We start from the raw sequence: 23,716 nt of genomic DNA on the forward strand, positions 1-23,716 counted from the left end.
GAGAGAGGGGGAGGAGGGGGGAGAAGGGAGGGGATCGAGGGGGGGGGGATGGGTTGGATGGGGGTAAAGGGAGGGGGGAGTGGGTAGGAGGGGGAAGGGAGGGAGGGGGAGGGGGAGGGGGAGGGGGAAGGGGAGGGGGAGGGGGAGGGGGAGGGGGAGGGGGAGGGGGAGGGGGAGGGGGAGGGGGAGGGGGAGGGGGAGGGGGAGGGGGAGGGGGAGGGTGAGCAGTGGAGGGAATAGGCTGTTAGTTAAGCAGTTAAGGACTACTGTTTTACATGTTATAAAAGCTTAGCAGGTTTTAAATTAATATAGCAATGTTGATACATGGGTAAGAGTTTTGCTACATAGCAACGGCGGTAACACCTTATTTAAATTCCATTTAGTGGATAAAACCCTGGAATGCAACAGGTTGGTACCTAAGGTAACAAGATTGTTTTGTGAACATGTGGTGAAATACATGGATATAACGTTACTCACTGTGTGATTTATCCATGAGTTAAATTCTATCATATTCACTGTCAAATGTAAAAACATTTACTTAAAATTGTGCTGTACAAATGTGTGTATTCATTAAATAAGTTGGTTCTAAATCTGACCCGAATCCAATTCAAATGTAACCAATAATGAATTAAATGAATTAGAAATGTGGTTGAAAATGTCAGGTGTCAAGATATTTGTCCACATGACCATTAACGTATGCCTGTATGATATATGTGTAACAAACGCAAGGGGACTTCTGTAGTACACAGATAACATCAGGTCGATATTGCACATTGAACCTATATTTTAGTGTGTATCCAGTGAAGCCCTAACATGCACGTGCCGTACTAAACTCTATCGCTAAACTATCACAAATGGATAAATAAAGTGTTACCAACATGATTTAATCAAAGCATTATCAATTCTGATCAAATAGAAGTCAATCATATTCGTCTAAGACAGACTCTAATTTATTTTAGCTTTTTTGGCGCAGCCACAGTACATACCATAACTGAACAAAGTATGTAAAATGGTGGGAAAAAAATATCTAAAATAGATGAAGTCAGTCTGAAATGACACTAGAAGCATTTTGCATGACAGGTACATCAATCCACAAATGTACAATGCCTGTCCAAAGCTTAGAAACACTAAGTTCTTTCTCCTTTTTGAGAGACACATGCATGTTCCTATTGTTTATATACCACAGACGAGGTCATTCAACAGTAGAAATATTAACGTTAACTAACAATGTACAGATATTGCTACAAAAAGATTAATTTTCATCAAACTATCACCTTAGGCAGTATTTGGAGAGTTGATTAAATTGTAGATTAAATACCCTGACCGTGATTAAGTGATTGAATTAATGCATTCAAACAATGAACAACAGGTGGTTCATGTCTCTCTCAAAAACAATAAAAGGCGAGGTGCATCCAAACTTTCTACAGACACTGAAGACAAGTGCAAAAATACAGAGCCTATGCAAACATTGACAGTCCCTCTGTGTAGGATATATCAAAATACCAATCACCACAGCAGTCTTTGCCCCCAATTTAATGATAGTCAATTCATTTATACGCTCTGTATTTGGCACAGGGGTGAAACCACAAACAGACAACGCTATCATATTTCTGTCGTTCTGAAGGGTCATTGTTGTGGATTCGTCTTTGGAAGCGGACCAAATGCATGTAATAACACAGGTACTACACTGTAAGTCTGGCATGCTGTCAATCAAATCCGATTCCATTGGCTGTTTTCCCTGTGATATTATATTCATTTGGCGCTCATTCCTACCGCAGAAAAGATTCTAATTGGCCGTGTGGAGAGTCTGCTTGGTTGATTACAGTTCTGTGGCAGCAGTGAGCAGAACTTGTAATCAAAGCGATGCAGAGGACAGTACGAAAGTGCAGGGGAGCCATTGCTGTGATGTCATTCCGGCCTGCAGGCGGAATGCTCGCAACACGTTTAAGTCAACATACTTAAAGTGATGGCTAATGGGGCTTGTTTACCCCCAGAACGTCACCCGTTTCTGATTGGACCTTAGATGTGGTCAATGGTGGATAAGGCTGCGAGTCTTGTCTCCTATCCAAGTCAGATGGGCAGTAAAAAGCACAAGAGATGTTGGACTTGTTTTGAATACAAAGCACATGTTTGACGAGTTTTTTTAAAGGGTCGTTTTCATATCAACCGTAAAGTTTGCTGTGAGTCCTGGGAAACGAGGTACTCAGCCCTGTGGTGGGGTTGACATGAGGATCCACTTAAACGATGTGTGGCTGTAATTGCGGGAGAGGCCATAACCAAGCCTAGGATCCTCGAGAAAATGAAAATGTCTTTCTTCATCAAAAACTACACTCTAGCTTTGACCCTTTGTTAAAGAGTTTGTGTATGTTATCTGGAAAAGACAAGGCACTGTGAAAATACTAGATCATTGAATTCATGAAATTGCTGTCCTTATCTAAGGTCCAAGAATGAGTCATATTCCTATGTAACAGGAGTATTGGACCATTTAGATGTTTGGTTTTTAGAGAAGGGTTTGGACCCATTTGTTCTTTGCACGACAAGTAAAGGACTTCAAATCTGCAGCCTTAGCCAATATTGAATCAAACAACAGAATGGTACAGTGCCGATGATTTGCATGGCAATCCACTGTAAACATTCAAGGATAAACATATAGTTTGCTTTACAACTGTCAGTGAATGCCAAGCAATATTTGTTTAACAAGGTGGCCTGTAGCTTTCTCCTGTTTCATATTATTCTCGTCCAACGGTTCTGTCGTTTATGAAACCTCAATGGTAAAAAAAAAAAAGAAAGAAAAGAAAACAGAACAATTGCTTTGAATTGTTTTGTCTTTGTCATTTCATACCAGGTACTTCCATGGTCATGTCTTCCTGGTTTTATACCCTGCTAAACGCTCTAACCCTTTCCTCATCATTTGACAAAGAGCAAAAGAAAGAGAAAAACATTACCTCGGTTGGTCCGCTGGTGGCAAAGGGAGACTGAGTTTGATCTAATGGTGCGTAGTCAAGTTCAGTGTCAGTATAGTACTCTCCGCCTACACTGTTTAGCTGAGTGTCGCATCCAGGAAAGGAAGGAAGAATAAGGAAGCAAGGGTTAACATGGATAAGCACAAACAGGGGTTATTTGCCAGGGTGGGGGGTTCTCTTCAGCTGGCTAAAACTCCTATAGTTCTATAGAAAAAAGGGGGGGGGGGGGGTTAGGTAGGTAGCTGTCAGCCTATCATCATAGATTTTCCCTCTGTTTAAGAGAGGAAAGATCTTGATGAGATCTGATGTCGTTTACTTGTACTTTTACCCTAAAATTGACTCTGGGTCTCGCTGCTGGAGCTGTTGCCTGGTAACCAGGCATCTTTTTCTTCTTCTTAGCCGCTAACTTTTTAGTTGCCGATTTTTTTGAGGCCAGGAACTTTAAGGGCTTGGCCTTAGACTTAAGGGCCTTTCTGGTCCTCTTCTTGTTCATGTAGACACTACGTCTCTTTCTCTGGAAAAAGGTCGTGGCAATAGAACAACATGACAACATGGAACGAAAACAGACATTCATAAGGGAACAGGGGGGGAGACGGGGGAAGGTTTTCAACCTGGGACACACGCCCACGCGACACACTGATGATGGTCCCCCCGGTGCTGTCTTTAGAAACACCAAACTGCTCACGATATCAAAAAGTGATATTCCATCGGCGACTTTCTTGAAAACAAAAACCTGGTGTTTTTATATTTTTGAGATCTGAACATATTCGATAGTTCTAAAGACAGGTGGGAACGTTAAGCAGTAAAACCACAACAAAGCTGAAGTGTGGCACGGATAGAAGATGGACCGACACGTACATAGTTACAGACAATCTGTGACAGAGCGTTGGACAGGGGGGGGGAGACATGGGAAGCGAAGAGACTGACAAGAAGACGTCACAAGACACACACTTGCTTTTGTTTCTCTTTTACCTGAGGTTCAGAGTACTCGTCAGTTGGGACAGTCTGTGTTTCTCCCTCTGAGTAATCATAGAACTCAGTGTAATCTAAGTCATCAGTAGTGTACTAGAGAGGGAAAGAGGTTGAGAACACAGGTGTTAGGGTTAGCCATATTAGCATTAGCATGGGTGAAATGTCATCCACTTTTTGAGGAAAATAAATAAAGAAATCCAACATAGCATGTCTTTTATGGACATATTATGTATTAAACTGGTTAAACAATACCACATTCATTAGTTTGCATTATTCATCATTGTTCAAAAGTGGAACAAAATAATCAAAGTATTGTCGCAAACAGTCTTCCCTGTTGCAGTGCAACACAACTTCCGAACAGGTTGTTTGTACAGTGAGACAACACTTTGTCATGCTGTGTTCATACTAGCTGCAGTATCTACGAAAGCATCCGAAAGTCAAGTGCTAACCCATTAAGTCATTAGCTTAACCTTTCCATAGCTAATAAGCAACCAAATATGTAAACAAATGCTAAAATGAGCATTTGCTTTATTTTGCACATTCACAGGTGGGGTGTTAAGAACTCACAAATGGAGGTAGACATCAAGGAAAGTGTGTGAGACCACTTCCAGCTGTGCACAATGTGGAGCTGATCCAGCAGTGCATTCTGTCATGGAACATTCTCACTACCAGCGTGTCAATTATAACCCTGGAAGCCTCGTTAACCAACTAGATTAGAGGGGTCGGATTCTCCCATGCAACTTCCTGTGGTTTGGTTCCCCTTTCACTGCTTATCTAGTTTTCTGGGGAGTTTGACTGGTGGCCCTCATGAAGAATCACTTGGAACATCAAAACCTTATTCTACGGCATTGGGGGAAGCACTGATATAATTGATGCCGGTTTATGGTAGTTGTAAAAGTTTATCACTTTGTTCCTGCAATAAAAGGGTTACGTCTAGGCATGTTCAAAAGCTTTGTTAATGAACTACTGTACAGTACTGCATGTGAAGTGTTTACTCAATATTTCACATGGACAGAACTCAAATTGGTATGTTAATACAGTTTAAATGGCATCAAACAATAAGAAAAGTATAACTTGACTGTTTGATAGGTTAAAAGGTGGTGCTATATTTCTCAAAACCATTCATCAATCTGTCATTTGATTAATCAATGAATGGATGTATTAATGAAAAAATGTCATCCATTGTCTGTCTTGTTCTCATCTCCCTCTCTCTGTCTCTCTCCTTTTAAGAATAACTTGTGAGGACAGGTCTACGACAGAACATAGCAAAAAGCTACCTGTAAATGAATAAATGCATTCCCTTGTCAAACCCTCGTATCTGAAAAATCTATCTTGTTTTTCTGTTTGATATATAGGTTCATTTTCATGTATGACCTAATCAGTTGTATTTATGATACAAATGTCTGAACAGAGAGATGTATGGACACGAGTTCCAAGCACCAGGGGTGGTTTGGCATGACTTGAATGATCTGGAAACAGACTCAGCTGAACCAGCCAAAAAAGTTTCCAGATACGACGCAGACATGAAAGTATTCAAGGAGCGTGAACGGGGGGAACCTGAATGTATCTCATGTATGAAGGACCCAGGTGTGTGGTATTACAGATGTATACTGTAATGAACGCCAGCAATCTAGCATTTTTCTTGGAAACCACGCCGGAGAGACTTTGACACCTCGCTCGAAGTGCCTCGTTCGCGAGGATTCTTGAACACTTCAAGTCCGAACTGTGTGAGCGTCTGCCTGTGTCGTCGCTCGTGCACAGCGAAAACCTCAAATCACTGCCTTTCTCACCCCCGGAGGATCCCTGGGGGTCATCCCACCTCACCACCCCACCATACTGACCTCATTATCGGGTTCCTGGGCCTGCAGAGTCTGGCCCTGCGGGGTGTCACAGTCCGGGCTGTAGTGTTCACAGTAGTCGTACGCTGCTTTGGGGTCCGACACGATCAGCAGCTGCTGGATGTCACCCTGGGGGAGGCAGACAGGAAAGGATGTCATCAGTTTGTAGGGCGTCCATGAAGCCAGGTGCATGGATGCAGGCGCACAGAGTCATGTACGACAAAAGTTAGAAATGTAATATAGCATCTGTTATTGCTGAGCAAAAACACCCTCACAGTCCCACCTGCGTCCTACGTCTAAGAAATGTTCTCACGATCCATATCAGGAAGTTCACAGGAAATGGCATCCATGCCGAAAGTACATACTAAAATAGCTTATCCAACACCACACACTGTGCAAGAATTTGGAATCGTAAAAACAAATCTTAAACCTGACAATACCTACCTCAGGACTTACACCCAATACTATTTGATGTCAAATTGTAAACCTCAGCAGAGTGGGATTGCACACAAATCCACACCCTGCGCAAAGAGCCTGGCACGAACCCGGGGACATTGAAGAGACCAGGAGACAGCGGGGAAGTTATGATTCTTCCTGGGGTTTACACAGAGTAATCCAACAAACATGCTCCGTCAAGACAAAGAGCAAAACACCTGGTTACCATGTGTGCGGCGGAGGAAAGCAAGGTGAGATTTATGACAGAGAGAAAAAAATGCGCCGTTGTGTTGCATGGATGCAGAAATCCACTGATGGACCATATACAGTAAGCTGTGGTTCTATAGGTCTGGTCTATATATCGTAAACTGTGGTTCTATAGGTCTGGTCTATATATCGTAAACTGTGGTTCTATAGGTCTGGTCTATATATCGTAAACTGTGGTTCTATAGGTCTGGTCTTTATATCGTAAACTGTGGTTCTAATAGGTCTGGTCTATATATCGTAAACTGTGGTTCTATAGGTCTGGTCTATATATCGTAAACTGTGGTTCTAATAGGTCTGGTCTATATATCGTAAACTGTGGTTCTATAGGTCTGGTCTATATATCGTAAACTGTGGTTCTATAGGTCTGGTCTATATATCGTAAACTGTGGTTCTATAGGTCTGGTCTTTATATCGTAAACTGTGGTTCTAATAGGTCTGGTCTATATATCGTAAACTGTGGTTCTATAGGTTTGGTCTATATATAGTAAACTGTGGTTCTATAGGACTGGTCTATATCGTAAACTGTGGTTCTATAGGTCTGGTCTATATATCGTAAACTGTGGTTCTATAGGTCTGGTCTATATATCGTAAACTGTGGTTCTTTAGGTCCGGTCTATATATAGTAAACTGTGGTTCTATAGGTCTGGTCTATATATCGTAAATTGTGGTTCTATAGGTCTGGTCTATATATAGTAAACTGTGGTTCTATAGGTCTGGTCTATATATCGTAAACTGTGGTTCTATAGGTCTGGTCTATATATAGTAAACTGTGGCTGTACAGATCAGGGAACAAGATGATGGGATGATGAAAGAAACCAGCGCCAGCCTCTTGAAGGCGACTTCTATGCATCAGAGTCAAATATTTTGATTGGCGGTGTTTATGAGACTGTTTGGAAAGTGTGTGCGAGTGCTTGTATGCATTTAGCGGTGTGTGTCTGTGTGTGTAAGAGGGAGGATGAGGGAGGGGGTTACTAAAGGACTTCAGATGCCAGATGTTCCTGCACTCCAAGTGTTGATAGAACAACAGTATCCTGGCAGATCTAAACCAGACCTCTCCACCTTGCCCCCTGCCCCCCTGCCCCCAGACCCCCCTGAACCCCTCCAGGAAGGTAGCCACAGCCACAAGCGCAGCCCAGGTGGCTTAGCTCAACGCCTGGGTATGTCACAGGAAACATTACCATATGGTCAAACGAAACAATCCCACAGAAAGTGCCACAGGGAACACCACACCAGGAAAGCCTGGTGGTGACAGCTATCCCCGACGCGGCATCTTCGCCTGGAGGTTGTAAGAACGGCGAGCATCATAGCTTGGGCGGATGGAGCCCGCTTTACAGAGAACAAACAACCATCCTGAAACTTTGACATGCTTTGCCAAGAATTATAAGAAGGCCTGTGTTTTCTGTTTATGGATGGGACACCAGAATGCCTGACATCCGTTCCAGCACTCTCCAGCCTCGATCCCAGCTCTCAAAGAAGCCCCACGCAGCCAAGGAACACACAGTTCCCTGCATGAGCCAACTTCTTGGCTTCAGCTTCTGGAATCTTCTCACTCTATAATTGCATGAACAATGTTTTTCTTGAGCCTTGTTTTAAAGCCTGTTATCACCTTCCAGGTCTACCTGCCCTTCAAAAAAGAAAAAAAAAACGTGCATTTCCTTAAACACGTTCTGGAAAGTGGTTACATGCATTATCAATTTAACAATAATAATTGTTTGAGGTCCAAGGGTCTTGTAAGTAGCTTAAAATAGCTTCATAGACCCATTTCTAAAACACAATATGTATAAGTAAATCCAACATGCTTTTGAGTGTTTTGAGTGTGGAGAAGAATTGTCCTGAATGACAGTGTTAGAAGAACTAGCATGTCTTCGGGATGGTGTCTTAGGGACAGTGTCTTTGGCAGTGGGCATGGTGTTGGACTGGGCCTGGAGGCACGGAGATTTACTGCTCTCGTCTGGTCAGAGAGCGTTTGGAGGAAGAACAAGAAGACTGATGGTGAGACTGGAAGAGACAGAAGCAGGCTAGGACTTGTCAGGTGGGGTGCTGTTGGGGTGTGTGTGTTAATAGTGTAACGTGTGTGTGTGTGTGTATACAGTGTGTGTGTACAGTATAACCTGTGTGAAACCTGCGTGAAAAATCCTTGACAGATATATATAAACAACCATATGCTTAGGCTTGTCCTTGAGCAAAATATCCACCAGCTAACTTTTCCTCGGTGGCAGTCTATCAACATGTCATTGTCTGGTTGTTTGGAACACCTCCAACAGGTCTAAAAAAGTTTCTTATGCAACTGGACGGAATGCTTTCTTTATTCGAGATTCCCCCTTTTATTCTCTAAACCAGCACCATATCAAGCATTCCTAACTTGGCATGTGTTGCGTCCCAGGATCGCCCATCAGTAGGGCCTCGGGGAAAAAACTCCACTGAAAACACAATGAAAAACGGCGATCCAGCCAGCAGATTCACCCGGTTCACCACCATACACGACGGCACAGCCTGTTAGAGCAGACGATGAAACCAGGTAGCTCACCGGATAACTGGTACGATGTGCGTACCGTTTAGGCAGAGGCCTTACCCTGGTGGCCTGGGTTCAAATCCAACCTGGGCCCTTTGCTGCATGTTTTCCCCTCTCTCCCTCTCCCTCTCTCTCTCCCTCTCTCTCTTCTCTCTCTCTCTCTCTCTCTCTCTCTCTCTCTCTCTCTCTCTCTCTCTCTCTCTCTCTCTGTCTCTCTCTCTCTCTCTCTCTCTCTCTCTCTCTCTCTCTCTCTCCCTCCCTCCCTCTCTCTCTCTCTCTCTCTCTCTCTCTCTCTCTCTCTCTCTCTCCCTCCCTTTCCTGTCACACTTTACTTGAAAACTATCCAACAAGGCATGACAAATTCCCCCCAAATATATCTTGATAAAGAAGGTGAAACCCCAGACTTTGCCGCCCCGGGCATCATCCACCCCGACTACCAAGGAAGGAAGGAAGGAAGGGATCTAACGGTGACGGGAGATCAAGAAGGGGACTGAGCCAAGCTGACGGGTATTTCATCTTGAGTCGCCCACACGCCACCGTCCGAGGGCTTGAACTCTGCCTGGAGCCTGCGCTAATTAGGCCCTGCATGACAGCGGACGGCCCCGAACACAAACAAGCGCTGCAGACATGGAGTCGCGCCCCGGTCTGGGACCGTAGAAGGAGCGCCGAGCTGGGATGTTCTGCCGTTTGCAGTGTTCAGGTCGGGAGACGAGGGGGAAGCTCAGAGCGACATAGGTTAAAAACGCCTCAAAATGGCGGCTTCTGCTGTTTCGTCTGGCCTCGTGGGTGTCGCGGATCGCGTTCCACGACACATGGCTCTCCCGTTGCCGGGGGAAAAACGTTGGGTAATCAGTCTGATTCGAACGGCTCTCAAGAAGACAAAACGGGAGAAAAAGAAGAAGAAAAAAAAATGTTTAAGGGGTTCAAATGTTGGATAATGCCTGTAGGTTTCATGGAGACAGGGGGAAAGGGGGAGGAACAGGGAGAAGAGGCAGCAGCTGGATTGGTCAGTTTGCACCAGGGAGCCCGCGGGTTGGGTTGGGGTTGCAGGGCTGGATTTATGGGGCCCTGCACACATGAAGGCTTCTGGGTAATGCAGTACAAACCCGGGCCAGACCTCTCGAACAGGATGCCCTCATAGTGGGCAGCAGAGAAGAACTGAAGCCGCACATGGTCGTGGCTAAAGCCAAAGAAGTCAAACAGGCAGAGAGGTACTTAGAGAGGGGAGAGGGGTAGAAGTAAGGAGGTCAGGGAGAAGGAGAGGGAGGGGAATAGGAGGTGTGTTGGGGGTCGCGGGGTTAGCACAAAGATTAAAACATAGGAAGCTATCTTTGTGAGCCCCGGTCAACACCCACAAGACTTGTTAGTTATGGAGCTCAAAGTACAAACTTGACCTCTTCCTGATCACAAGGCAGTATGGGATATAAATACACAGTCAGAGGTGAAAGGTGAAGGAAATGCATGATGGGAGACAGGGTGGTGACCACAGGGTACCTCTTTTAGCAGACTAAAGACACCGGTTCAACATTACTGAAGTCTGAAAGTCTAGAATAATTGCAACCAGTGAGAATTCAAAAAGATAAATTGCGCTTACTGAATCACAATTTATCGTCTGACGGTCCAGGAATTACAGCCTTTGATTCAGAATTCATTCATCCCATCACTCAGATATCAACAGACATTTTTAGAAGCCTGGAGACATTTAAGAAAGCTCCTAGGAAATCCAGCTTTATGAAAGAAAGATGCCTTCTCTCTGTTCATATTCTTCCTGGTCTTCCCCTCTTTCATTTTTGGAACTTATTTCTCTCTTTCACTCTCTTTCTCCTCCCCCCCTCTCTCTGCCTCTCTCTCTCTGTCCATAACCTTCTCATGTTTAATTATATGGACGGTTCAGGGCTATGACAGCGTTGGTCTAATCGAATACAAAAGAAGTCATCATGTGACCTTTGTACCTTTTGCCCCAGGCAACAGCCTTTAGTCCCACCCACCTACAGCTATCCCTCCCCCCTCCCGCCAAAAACCCTCACCCACTCAGAACACCCCTTAAGACTCACACTGTACACACACCCTGCCAGGACAAAGAATCAATGGCTTAAAAAAATGAAAAGCTTAAACCCACTCATAAATTAGACGGTGCCATAACCAAAGAAAAGGACCTTGCTTTTATGGGTTCCTTTCATGATGAATTCCTCACTGAACAGGGATCAAAAGATGCATAAATAAAAAACAGAGAAGACTTGAGAGGGATTCAGATTCTCTGTCTTTCACTGTCCCCTGCATCCATCTCACACAAGTCTCTCCTCATGACCTCCGCCTCCGTCTCCTGGAAGGAAAAACAGACCCAGAAATAACTGTCCACCTTCCAGACCTTCTACCGGGACAACAGTAGCAGTGAGGAATGTTTACCAGGAGTAGCAGCAGGCACAGGGAGAGGAGTTTGTGTGTGTTTACAGAATGCGTGTGTGTGTTTGTGTTGTGTATGTCTGTGTGTAAGTGTGTGTGTGTGCATGTCTCTGTGTGTGTGTGTGTGTGTGGGGGGGGGGGGGGTGGTTGTGTGTGGGTGTATAGACCTCAAGTCTGTCCCTGACAGGTAATGTCAGCCAGGGATGAATAGATGGCCTCATGGCTTTGGCTCCCTAGGAGGGCCGGGGTAGGAGGGAGGGGGAGTGGAAGGGAGGGTGGAGGGGTGATGAGGGTCTGAGGTGAAATGAAAGACTCTCATTCATAGAGGAATCCTACACAGCTCACTGGACACATCGGCAGCTAAGCAAGAATGATAGGAAAAAAGCTAATTAAAGAAATGTATGATGAATATAGGACAACCAAACGTATTCCAGGCTCAAATGATGGCCTATAGACATGCCATAAATGTCAAACTGCTTCAAATGCAGATTCTTAAATATTTTCAAAATTCAAAGTCTTGTCTCATATTTATTTCATATTTGAGCTCAATTACCTAAACATTTACAAAAATATTTACTCAAGGGAGTTATTCTCCCATTAAATTCTCAGGAGCTTTGATTCATCAAAACATCCAAAACATTGCATGAAGCGGGCTCAGGTATTTCCGCTACGCATGTCCCAGAATGCACCAGTTCCTCTGAAGCTCTGAGGGGACTTGACACAGAGAACAGGCAGGAGGCCTGTTCCCCAGCCCCACACAGAGAGGAGCCTGTTACCCACCAGTATTACGGGACTCATTTTGCTGTTTTCCTCCAGCCCAGCGTCTAACTGGACCCAGTATCTTTCACACAACTGCTGGCCTCAGGGCCGGATAATAAATCTAATCAAAACTGACAGGAAAAATGAAAGTACCAGGGAGTCAAATATTCCCTTTTGCATTGGTAGTTTATAAATATGCTCTTTTAAAACAGCTGCACAGTCTAATAACCGGTTCTAGTCATGGAACAGGACTATATCAATCATGAATAAACGTTGCCCCTTGATACTGTGGCATGTGTGAGAAACAGACCAGGAGTAAGCTGGGTAAAGAATGGCTGTTCACTGTGTACCACAGTACGACACAGCTTCCAACTCAAAAACCCTGCATCTCATCTCATGACAGCTGCATTGCAAGACCTGTAAAACGAAAGATGCCCCACAAATATGTTTTTGGGGGGGAACGTAAAAAGGAAGACGGCATGTGCTGTGTTCAGCATCGAACAATAACCCTTCAAATAAAGTCATTCCAAAGGTTACACCCCCAGCATTCAAGTGAGATCTACAACAAAGGGATCCAAATAAGCCAGCATCTCCACTGCCAAACATCTGATTGCCAAGGTTACCGCCAGGGTCCACGTCACCAGGACGATGACAAGGCCTTGCCGAAGAAGCTTTCAAGCATCATCACTGGCAGCGTCAGCCACAGCCATCAGTCAAAGCACGACACCAGAACAAGGGCCGCTCCCTCCCTAGCCCCCCACAGACAAACCTAAACTGTCTCACAAGTAAACACAGTACCCTACATCCGCGCCGTGACCCTTGCCCCCAACCCCGACCCCCTTCCGTAGACATTGTTGGCTTCAATGTTAAGTGACAATTCTGTCATTGTCAGACGTTATTTACATCCTGAGTCATTCTGACCGCGTGCCCCCCACCTCGGGTTGAACTCTGAACTGTGACCAGAGACAGCAAACACACCTTTCACATTGGGCTGGCGTGCAAACCAGTGTGAACCACTAGGACCTTCTGGTTGTTTACCCCCAAACAAGAAGGCCTGGTCTGTTCCACATGTAAATGAAGTATCGGCAAAGGAGGTCACACAGATAATTAACGTTGTAACTTTTCTTTTTCTCACGTCCACGCACACCACTAAAACCTCAAGCCTTTTTCTTAATCCTATTTAGAGGCACAGAATGACTTTCTCATTTGAAGTCTAAGGTACCCCCGAATGAACAGCAACTGCCATGCTAAGTATTCCCACAAGGCAACAAGGTTATGTGTTCCTGTGAACCCCTAACCTCGGAAGCTGCACTCTGACTAACAGTAGGCTGCAAGACTTAAACAAGAAGCTGCGAGTGTCTTTAATGACAAGGTACATGAAGCCCACAACAAAGGAAGCGTCAATACTCTGAGATCAACCCTCTGCTGCTGCACTCCTCAACCGACGCTGTTGAAATCTACTCTTCCCAAACAGACACCAGCACTTTAAAAAAGTCTTCTTCGAGAGTTCATTTAGGCCCATCTCGACGAGAGTGAAGCTATACAACGCTCGACGAGTCCAATGAACACTCCAGGTGTTTAAAGAACACTCTGAAATGTGCTGTTTAGTCTCAATCACAACCAGCCGTGCACGTAGAACACCCCACACACACACACACACACATCTCACCTGGAAGCCCTCCCCCACGGCCCCCAAAACCCCCACACCTCCAAACCACCCAACCCTCACTTCCCCCACGCCCCCCCCAACACCTCACCTGGAACACCTCCTCGTCCAGGATCCTGGTGCCGAACACGGTGATGCCGTCGGTGTCGACGACGGCCTGGTCGCTCCTCAGCAGGGGCTTGGTGATCTTCTTCTTGCAGTCCACGATGATGGTCACCGTCTTCTTCTCCACGCTGATGGCCACCCGATGCCACCTGATTGGTCGACACGACACAGAAACGTCACGTCAGCAGGGGGCGGACGTGAGGTTTCCGGTTCGTGACACAAACAAAGGGTTAACCGGCGTCACACGCGAGCGCGACACCTCGCGAGCCGGTGGACAAATTTGCCGCGGCCAATCGTAGGGCTACTGCATTCCAGGCAGCAAACAGACCACATTCCTGCCCTCACACTTTGGCCCGTGTTTAACACAGGATTACACTCATTAAACCTCAAACTTAATCCTCCTTCTGGGTTCCTCGCCATGACAGGCGCGGTGAACATTGTGGAAAGTGTGTGTCAGGACTCAGGAGGCCCGGGCCTTCCGAGCAGAAGACAACACAGTCAAAACAATGTTCCGGGGAGGAGGAGAAGATCTGTGCTCCAGTGGATCCGTCTCAGCCCTCAGTCTGGACCGGCACCCTGCGTCTGACAGGGACACCGGAGCAGGGGCGTGGGTTTCATCCTACTTTTGGAAAAGGTTAAACCTGTGCCCCCCTCTGCCCCCACTCATTTGAATCGAGATAGTTACATTTAACGGTTGCGTCCCCGGTTATGAAAACCAAAGAGGCTGTCCCACCCGCACTCGAAAACAAAACCAACGGCCCTCCGTATCTAAGGCTGCCATTCGAGTCACTAAGGCCGTGTGTCTCTCACTGGGATAGGGACTGGGGATTTCGAGGAAACAAGTTGTTTTGATGGGGATCTTGAATGCTGTCCGATGCGTCCTTTGTAGAGGTGAAGTGCGGCCGCAGCAGGGTCATGGTGTTGGCGGGCTGGAGACGTTGGGCTCGCGCGATAATAGGAGCCCTTACGCACAGTCGAGTGTGCTGGGCTCAAAGGGAAGGCCTGCTACATCATTTCACGCTAGGTATAAAGTATGATTGTGAACGCAACTTTTGAAACGATCCAATTGAATAGAAGCATGAGAAAGAATGACCAGAGGTCATTGGTTGACGTGGGTTGTCCTCTTTTGCAGAGGATACCGGTCCTCATGCAGGATCATCACCACTGTTCTTTATTATTATTCAATCACTAAATGCTTGATGTGGCAGAACTGGTTGTCTGGAGAATGCACTAAGTACGATAGAAACTGTCGAACAAATCTTTCTGGGCCGTGCTTTTTTTTCCTCTTAAGCAATTCTGTCAGAGTGATGTTCAAGCGTAGCATCTGTGTCTGGATAACAATGCAGGCGTCCAGGGAGGCCATGCAGGCAGCATTAGTTACAGTCACTGAAAATGGGCCGACGATCTGGAGTTGGTATGCGGCCAACTCCTTCAGCGCTAAAATCCTCAACAGAGAACATTGCTGTTCGGACAGTGGGTCACCAAACCGCTCATTGAACAAAGGTGTCTCACAGGAGGGAACGCAGAGTGAGAAGTTGGACTTTTTAGAACATGTATTTGATGTTACAACTTGTAAACACCTCCAGTCAAACACCTCACCTTATGTGCCACCTTTGCTAAAACGATAACAATCTTGCATGTTTCTCATCATGATAGAACACAGCTAGTGGTTCATAGATCTTATTTTGACCATAAATCATTGAGTGACCGGGCTAGGGCTTCTTTTACAAGCTAGGGAATAGAAAAAACACCAACTTAAAACAAAGTCTGGCTCCTGAGATAATACCAAATAACACACGGACTTTATAAATAGCTTTTGGTTAAAGGAAGAAAGAAAAAGGGCCAACACATTTCCCAGCATCTTGCTGTTTGTTTATTTTCCCCTGCCCTGCCACAGGCTCATGTCTACTAAGCTGAAGCTCCGAGTGGGAATTCTGGGATTTCCGAACCAGAGAGCGGATAACGATTCATACAATAAGGGGCTCAGAGACCCAGTTGGTTGAATCTGATTGGATAAGGTAATCCAGGGGAGGGGAGGGGGGGTTATTAACAAAGTCTAACAGCCCCTCCCCTCTCCTCTACTCCCACTCTTCTAAAACAACAGAGACATGGGGTTCATGGTTAAGGTCATCTTGTCCATTGCAGGCCCCGCTGTGCCTTGCTAATCCACTGTCTATGACCTCTTCCTCTGCCCCTGCGTCGCTCACTGGGAACCCCCACAGAGCAGGCTGTGATTGGCTCCTGCGGCAGTCTGAGGTGAATAACTGCTCTTATTAACTCCCCTAGCGGATAGTAACCTCAGTGTTGGTTCATAACTGTTTATCTTTTCTAACAATAGCCTTCGAAACAGCATTTCAAAAGCCTTTACAATTAATGTTTGTTGTAAAGGGTCCGTTGAATCAGACAAGCAAAAACGTATATACCATAAGGATGTATGTTATGGACAAGAAAGGGCTCTTAAAAGTAGGATGACAGTAAGTCTTCCTGGAAGGTGCACAGACCAGACACTGGATGAAGGGCAGAAAGTAAATCTGACCTAACATTTGAGACATAAACAACTTTAAGAACCCAGCCAGGCTACTTTTTGGGGGGTCATTTAACCCCGTCATTAACCCTCCTGCTCTCTCCTTCTCGGCTCTCTCCTCCACGCCCTCACGTCTACCCCATTCAGAACGCGAGCGGTTCAAATCCCAACACGGGGGGGGGGGGGGGCGGGACTTACTTTCCGTCGGCCAGGTTGAGGGTGCGGAACAGGGGGTAGTCCTCGGGGGCCGGCCTCCCGCTCTGGTCCTCGTACAGGAAGACGGGCGAGCGTCCCAGCTCCACGCCCAGCTGCTGCACGCCCTGCTCGCTGTAGACGGACAGCAGGAAGGACTGCAGGCCCGCCTTGGGACGCACCGTGGCCAGGATGGAGAAGTCCTCAGGGAACACTCCCCCTGGAGAACAAAGGGGGGGACCCGAGGGAGGTTACACACACAGAGCGCACGTCTCCAGCCAGACGTCGTGGGTCATGGTGGCCCGTCTAGATTGAAGGTTGAGCAGCGGATTGCGTGATGGTTGTTGTTGAATCTCACCAAAGTTCTGTTCCGTTTTATTCTCATGCAGCTCAACTGGGAGTACTCTTTAGGTGATTATGTAATATTGTTAGGCATTACTCATTGGCATTAACGAAAAAAAAAATGTCCATGGCAGTTGAGTTTGGAAGGTGACCAATGCATACAGAGTTTATTTACAGTTTTGTCTGAGTTTATTACTTATAAATGTTTCTTAATTAGTTATTAAAGAGCAATGCCAAAGAGCCATCAAGGCTAAATGCATTCTATAACATTTTTACGAGGACATAAAGTTTCTGCACCTAATGAATGAGTCATAGATAAGCAAAAGCACGTTATACCCTGGTGAACCAATCCAGCATCATACCAGACATACTGAACTGTAAAACTTCTATCCCATGATCAAGTCACATTTCAGTTTAATATTTAGCTTTGAACCTACTTGAGTCAATACATAATTTATTGATATAGCTTTAAGAAACCTACAGTTTTATACTGTCTCATCCTGTGGCCTCTCTCTCTCTTTCTCTCTGCTGTTCTCTGTCTCTTCAGTCTCTCCATGTCTCCCCTGTCTCTCCCTTCCTTCTCTCCTCTCTCTGTTCATCCTCTCTTTCGCTCTCCTCTCTCCCTCATTTCTTGTTGTCTCTCTGTCATCTCTCTCACTCTCTCCCCCTCTCTCAGGCGAAACACAGCCCTATGACACTATCAGAGGTGTCATCTCCAGTCAAAAGCCTTGGCTCCAATAACAATGGACACCTTTACACAGGACTCCCAAACAAGCAGGATGTGGACCAGCAGGAGGGAGATACAACGAGGGGTGTGGGGGTGTGGGGGTATGGGAGGGTTGGGGGGGTTGAGATGGGTTGGGGGGGTGGGGTTGGGTAAGGGTGTGTGTGGGGTTTGGGGAGGGGTGTGTGTGTGTAAGGGGGGGTTTGCTTGTGTGTGTATGTGTGTGTGTGTGTGGGGGGGGGGGGGGGGGGGAGTTCGAGGAGGGGTGGGGGAGGGCTGTCTTACCTGGGAAGAGCTGCTTGGTGGGAGCACTAATCTGGGCCTGCTTCCCTACCCGGTAGGCTGTGTCCGGCTGAGATCCTCTCCTGTTGGTGCAAAATCCTGATGTTTTTCTAACTCCTTCGGGGGAATTGTGAAATTCTAATACTTTGAGCACGTCCACTGGTTCCGCTGTTGGTGAGAAAAGCAGAACACACTTTTTTAGATCGTGACAAAGGAATCTCAAAGTTGCACTCAGGATGTATAAAACGTTACCGTCGATCATGGACCAGCCATAACCTTCCAGAGACATGGATTATGTTAGATGAGAATGAGAAGTAGCAAAGACAGGAAAATATCATTGTTTAATTGCAAACAAAGTATGATAATGGTATCGATCAAAATCACACACACCTCCCCACGACAGGAAAACTCCACACTCAATGGAAAAGGACTACACTCAAGTCCTGCAGCGTCACGTGACAGGAAACATCCTCATCAAAGCAGAGTGACCAGTATAATAAACAATGTGTCCACATCCAGCCAATCTTATAACACTTGGTGGATAGTTTTACGTTGTTACGGGTCACTGAGGCTACTTTCGGTCTCCCTTTCCCTCATATCTGATGCACTTTACATGAAGGAGCTCCTTTTGGCAGGGACCTCCCATTGAGATCCATGGGAACGTTTGGTGATTACCCTCTTTATTTGAAACACTGTATACATGTTCATACACAGTTACCTTGGTCATATTAGGTTGTACTGGTAGGGCACACTGTATTGCAGTTGCAGTATTGAATAGCCCTCTAAAATACCTATATAGGGGTATAAAATATGGTTACCCATCTTACTATAAGTATGGCAATGTCGGATGTTTAAGGACAAAAGGGCAACAAACTCAATCAAATTAACAGTTACATTGTAAACGTGTTTGAAAAGGCAAGTTTTAAGAAGTTTAGAAACTGCTTAAAATAGCCTTTTCAATCAGGTTTTTCATTGTGAGTGGTACTGCAGCGCTTCGAAAGGCACATCACAAATCAAATCTATTATTAGTGAAAGCTTTAATTGTTCTTCTCATGGAGCAGAAGTGAACTGAAACATTTAAAACATTGGTTTTATCTCTCCCGAGTGCTCCAAAACCCCTGCTTGATTTGGCACGTGTGGGTTTAAATCACTCAAGAAGGTTTCTTTAGCTACTTCATACAAGGGGATCTTATGAAAATGTCTGATTTCCTCATAAACACTCTCTGGCAGACATTCCTACTCTGCTGGGTATAAGTACACCATACTGGCTCATTTTACTCCAGTCAGTGGAGCGTGAGGGAGAAGCAAGCCCTGTTTCAACATGGATCTATTTCCGTAGCATACAGGATGTCTTCAGTAGCCTACTGTGTCAGACTGCTTATATTGTAGGACTACCAATCTTGAGTCAAGACAAAGATACAATTATTGCTTTCACCAAGCATTTATTATTAACACTTAACCAATTCTGAATGTGGTACTGCAGGGTGTTTGGGGAATTTGTCAGAACAATGATTCCTAAGCATATAACTACAAAATCTGGTAGCATAAATGACTTTACCCCTTGAAAACTGTCAGAACTGTCTCTGGTTTCAAACACATCTCTGCAATGTAGAGCTCTAGCCCTGGGTTACAGAACACACTGTCCCACAATCTGAACCTCAACACCAGTCAAACAATCCCGAAGTTACCCAGTCTGACCCCTTCAATTCTCTCAACAGCAGAGGTCTATTATCTTGAATCCCCTAAAAGAAATGTTGTTGTGTTGACTGGTCTTACTTCCTCACCTCACTGAATAAGTCATTCCTCCTCTCCTATCAGCCCAGCCTGATCTGGACCGCTCACTTCTCAAGTGCAAAAAGAGTCTGACTTAGCTGCTTAGAACCAAGTAAACATAAAACAAAAGACGAAATCACATTTCAAGTAGCCCATCGAAGTATCAAGGGCTGGCGAGAGACACTATCATTTTCAACCACTTGCTCCTTTTAGTACATGGTGAGAAGAACCGCCTGGACGGGAACTGAGCTAAAGACCCTCTTGGTGAGTTCCTCCAGAGTGCGGTGCCCCTCCGGGTTCACACTCCAGACCTCATATATTCCAGATGGGATGATTTGACCAGGGGGCGACCCTCGCACAGAGGTGCCGAGAAAACGTCAGCACGGCCCTAATCCATGGAAGCATCTAAATGAGTGTGCTCAGTCTTTAAGACGGGCATCTGATGAGCTGGTGTGAGTTTTCCCTGACGGCTGCACAAATAAGAGCACATTTCCCTCGGGCGCTGGGTAACAGTGGGAGGACGGGGGGCAGACCCTCGGCCAATCCGGAGGGAAGAAAAGACAACCCACAAGATCACTGGTCGGACCTCCTCCGATGCTTAGTTATGAGTTACACCATTTAAGACTAATACAAATGTCGTTGGTGGGGGCGGAGAAGGAGAAACATTAGCATGACGCTGTCTGCTTGTGTTTGATGTAATACCTGTCATGTTAAACAGGTAGATATGAATGTAAATTCAGAAGCAACAGCATGTTCTGGAAGGTTCCACAAGAATTCTGGAAACGGAGGCCAAAGGAGTCAGACTTTTCATCCCTGCACACTTTGTACGACGCACCTGACCCCCCCAAAAAAAGTTTGACTTCTTGTGGCTAGTTTGCCGTTTCAGCCTTTCAGCTTTTACAAGGTGGCGGTAAATCGTTCCCTGCTGGAGGAGCGAAAACCCTTTCACCTGCAGCTCCCTGAGACTCTAATCATGTATTCAGCCAGAATGTCTCTTTCACCCTCCTGCTCTGCCCCTTCTCTCTCTCCCCTCTCCACCCCTCTTCTGAAACGACTGCTTTATACTGCTGTCATACCAAGGAAAATTCACAGTGTACCACCCCCGTATGAAAGGTGCCTCATTCTCGCTGGGCTCTCCTGTCATTTAATTCATCTTTTTTTTTCTATTTTTCACTGCAGCATGAAATGTCAAAGTGACAAGGCTATCGACTTTCAAAAGCTCCAAAGTTTAAAGTCGTCTAATTGCATAATGACAAGACACAGTATGGCGCGCTCCTCACTTTAATCACAAACCCCATCAAAGGAAATGCGTTCGAAAACGGGATCAAGAGTCAAGGAGGCATCATCCAGACCCTTTTCATGGGACAAAAATGCACCGTGGATCTGCAAGTGTCCCGGGCCCACATCTCCTTTCCAGAGTGCAGGGGAGATGGTTCAGAAATGCTAGCTTTGTCTGCAGGAATGCACGTCTGAGCTGAGGGAGCCCCAAGGCCAGAGAAAACATGTCTGTACACTGCTGGTTGGAGAGGACACCCTGCAGAAAACAGCTCCATGTTCCACAAACCCCAGCAGGGGAACATACAAGGCCAAATATACACATAGCCTTTAGGAAGCTGGAGATGAAAGTTGAAGGAGATTGCTCAACAGAGAGAGCGAGATAGGATCTGTGAGCCAAGTTCTGGGGGCATTGGCATCTATTACTACCAATTACCGTGGATACGGTGGATGACAGTTGATGACAGTACATTTTCAACTAACACAAAACATTAATGAAAAAAAGCAAAAAAACTCAAAAGCAAACGGGTTAATTCATTGAAGTCATGTCAAAGCAACAGGATCAGACAGGTAACCAGTTTAATTACAAAGGAAAAATCCCCCAAATATCTACAATATAAGAGGAAAAATTTATTAGTACTGTACATAATTGTTCGGGGTGATGCCCAACTCAATGCCTTTCCCTATGGTGGAAGCAGGTTAGGCCTTTATGCTGCCCTGCTCTTTGAAGACACTAAAATAATAGGGAGGTGCAAGGAGGACCATCATCAAATAACTGCACAGTACTTAGTTGGGGAAGCATTCCCACCGCGGACTCCGCTGTGAGACAACGCGGCCTTGTCCACCAGACATGTAGGCTAAGTGCAACATTCACGGTGGGCACGGTGTTACACAAGCCTGTCAGTGGGCTTCGGTGGGGACTAGGATAGTGCGGAGAAAGGGTGCTGCTTTTGGCAACTGATAAGCTTGACCGCTCAAATGGAACATTGTTCCAGGACCCGGCGTAGCTGCGTGCGTGTCTGGACTCCAGTGTTCCGATGCTTCAAGGAAAATCATAATTGAAATAGCCTATAGCATACCTTGCAAATAATGGCAAATTGATTGTTGGTTTTTGTTCAACATTGTTCACGTTACATATCAACTTGTCTGCATTAAAGTGCAGATAAATTCACTTGTCTCATTAATTAACCTCACCAACATCATACAATTCTTAGAAAGACTGCTCACAGGGACCAATTAACCCAGTGAGTTCAGGCTACAGAGAAGCCTTTAGCTTTAGAGAAATGTCCTGCCCCTAAGTCATGAATACAATTGACAGGCACCTCATCTTTGGCTGCAGAATTCTTTAGCAAACTGTGAGCCTGAGATCTCAAACCGTGCGGAATTCCACCCCTGCTAACTGTGTCCACATACACCTAACGGACCATAGTTCAAACAAAGAGCTTTTTTCAGCATAAATCTTTAAACCTGTCTCAAATGGGTTCCTAGACAAATTCTTTTACGGTTCCTTCACAACGACCCATAAGCCCTGAGAAAAAAAAATATGTTGGCTTTGCAGTTTTAACGAAGTAAACACAAATACATGGTGATCAATTAAGATAATCTATTGGGGAAAATTGATGATCCAGTCATGCGTAAAAACAAGACTGCTATGTGAATAGGGATTTTTTGGTTGTGAGAATAAAGATATGTTGCAATAGTTTGGGATCCATCTTTGGATGCCCGTTTTCATTAATCGTGTTGTTCACTGCACTTTTATGAGGGACATATGGGTACAACTGTACTAGGCTACTCGGCGTCACCTGTCTGGGTGGCTTACGATCCACGGACCGCTTGACTAAAACAGTGAAACAGTCTTTTCCCGTATCAATTAATTCGCGCCTGTACTACAAAATACCAAATAGTATCAAACTGCTACCATTCCCTTTTGTCCTCTGTACGCTTATCATTCCCAGTATCTCCATCATGTATGAGCGAACAGACGCCTGCTGGCGCACAGTCCGTCTCTGTAACTTTGCACAAACTTTTGGGGTCCTAACAATTCTTACCTGCTCTGACATGTGTAGCCTGCAGAACCAGGGTTAAAGTGATGAATGCGGTTACAGTGGAATCCATAAGCCACCTTTTCGTTTTCCACCTTGTGGACCACCTTTGCATCTCCATGGTCGGCGCCCACAAAAGTGAACAAAACTTAGGTGACTTCAAGTGATTTGAAATGACGTCCCTTCCACAATCCCAAATGTGATGGATACTGCACTACAAAGCCATATGTGAGGAGTTTCTGCCTCGTCGCTCAGCCACTCCAGGCCCCTACGATCTTTCTTTCTAGCGCCCAGCCTTCAGACTGAAGGTACTTGGGCTTTAATCAAAGCGCACAGAGAGCAGTCGATACCCTAGGAGCCAGACCGGCAGGAGGGCTGGGCAAGCACAGCAAAAACTAAGACCCACGATTACAGGAAAATGACAAGGCAAAGAGACCCCGATTAGCAAATCACGGGGCTGGAAATTCTCCTTGGGATCCACCCATTAGTTTATACAGCTCCTCCAAGTGTTCCCCTCTGCGTGTCCACGTAAAAAAAAAAGTGGAGGAAAAAAACGGACGTTATTTTCTGGAAACGTTCAGGGAATGAATGGAATGATATTGGGGTGAAAGACAGAATTAGGCTCGTGGGCTATTCCTGCCG

The 23,716-nt window shown here is 45.6% G+C and overlaps 1 protein-coding gene across 2 annotated transcripts in view; it reads right to left on the bottom strand.

Moving 5' to 3' along the window:
- Nucleotides 1-23,516, bottom strand: part of col11a1a (collagen, type XI, alpha 1a) — a 70,603-nt gene extending 47,087 nt beyond the window's left edge. The window contains exons 1-7 of one of the 2 annotated variants that reach the window (XM_084702831.1): nucleotides 23,081-23,516; nucleotides 17,988-18,152; nucleotides 16,643-16,856; nucleotides 13,907-14,069; nucleotides 5,777-5,902; nucleotides 3,936-4,028; nucleotides 2,946-3,044 (exon numbers count right to left, since the gene is read on the bottom strand). In XM_084702831.1, the coding sequence (XP_084558957.1) occupies nucleotides 2,946-3,044; nucleotides 3,936-4,028; nucleotides 5,777-5,902; nucleotides 13,907-14,069; nucleotides 16,643-16,856; nucleotides 17,988-18,152; nucleotides 23,081-23,195 (975 nt within the window). In that variant the 5' untranslated portion in view covers nucleotides 23,196-23,516. The remainder of the gene's footprint in view (nucleotides 1-2,945; nucleotides 3,045-3,935; nucleotides 4,029-5,776; nucleotides 5,903-13,906; nucleotides 14,070-16,642; nucleotides 16,857-17,987; nucleotides 18,153-23,080) is intronic. The other variant, XM_084702832.1, reaches the window with a different exon arrangement.
- Between the last annotated feature and the right edge of the window lie 200 nt (nucleotides 23,517-23,716).

Source organism: Hypomesus nipponensis, chromosome 8, assembly GCF_054491055.1.
Source record: "Hypomesus nipponensis isolate SF chromosome 8, ASM5449105v1, whole genome shotgun sequence".
Taxonomy (NCBI): Eukaryota; Metazoa; Chordata; class Actinopteri; order Osmeriformes; family Osmeridae; genus Hypomesus; species Hypomesus nipponensis.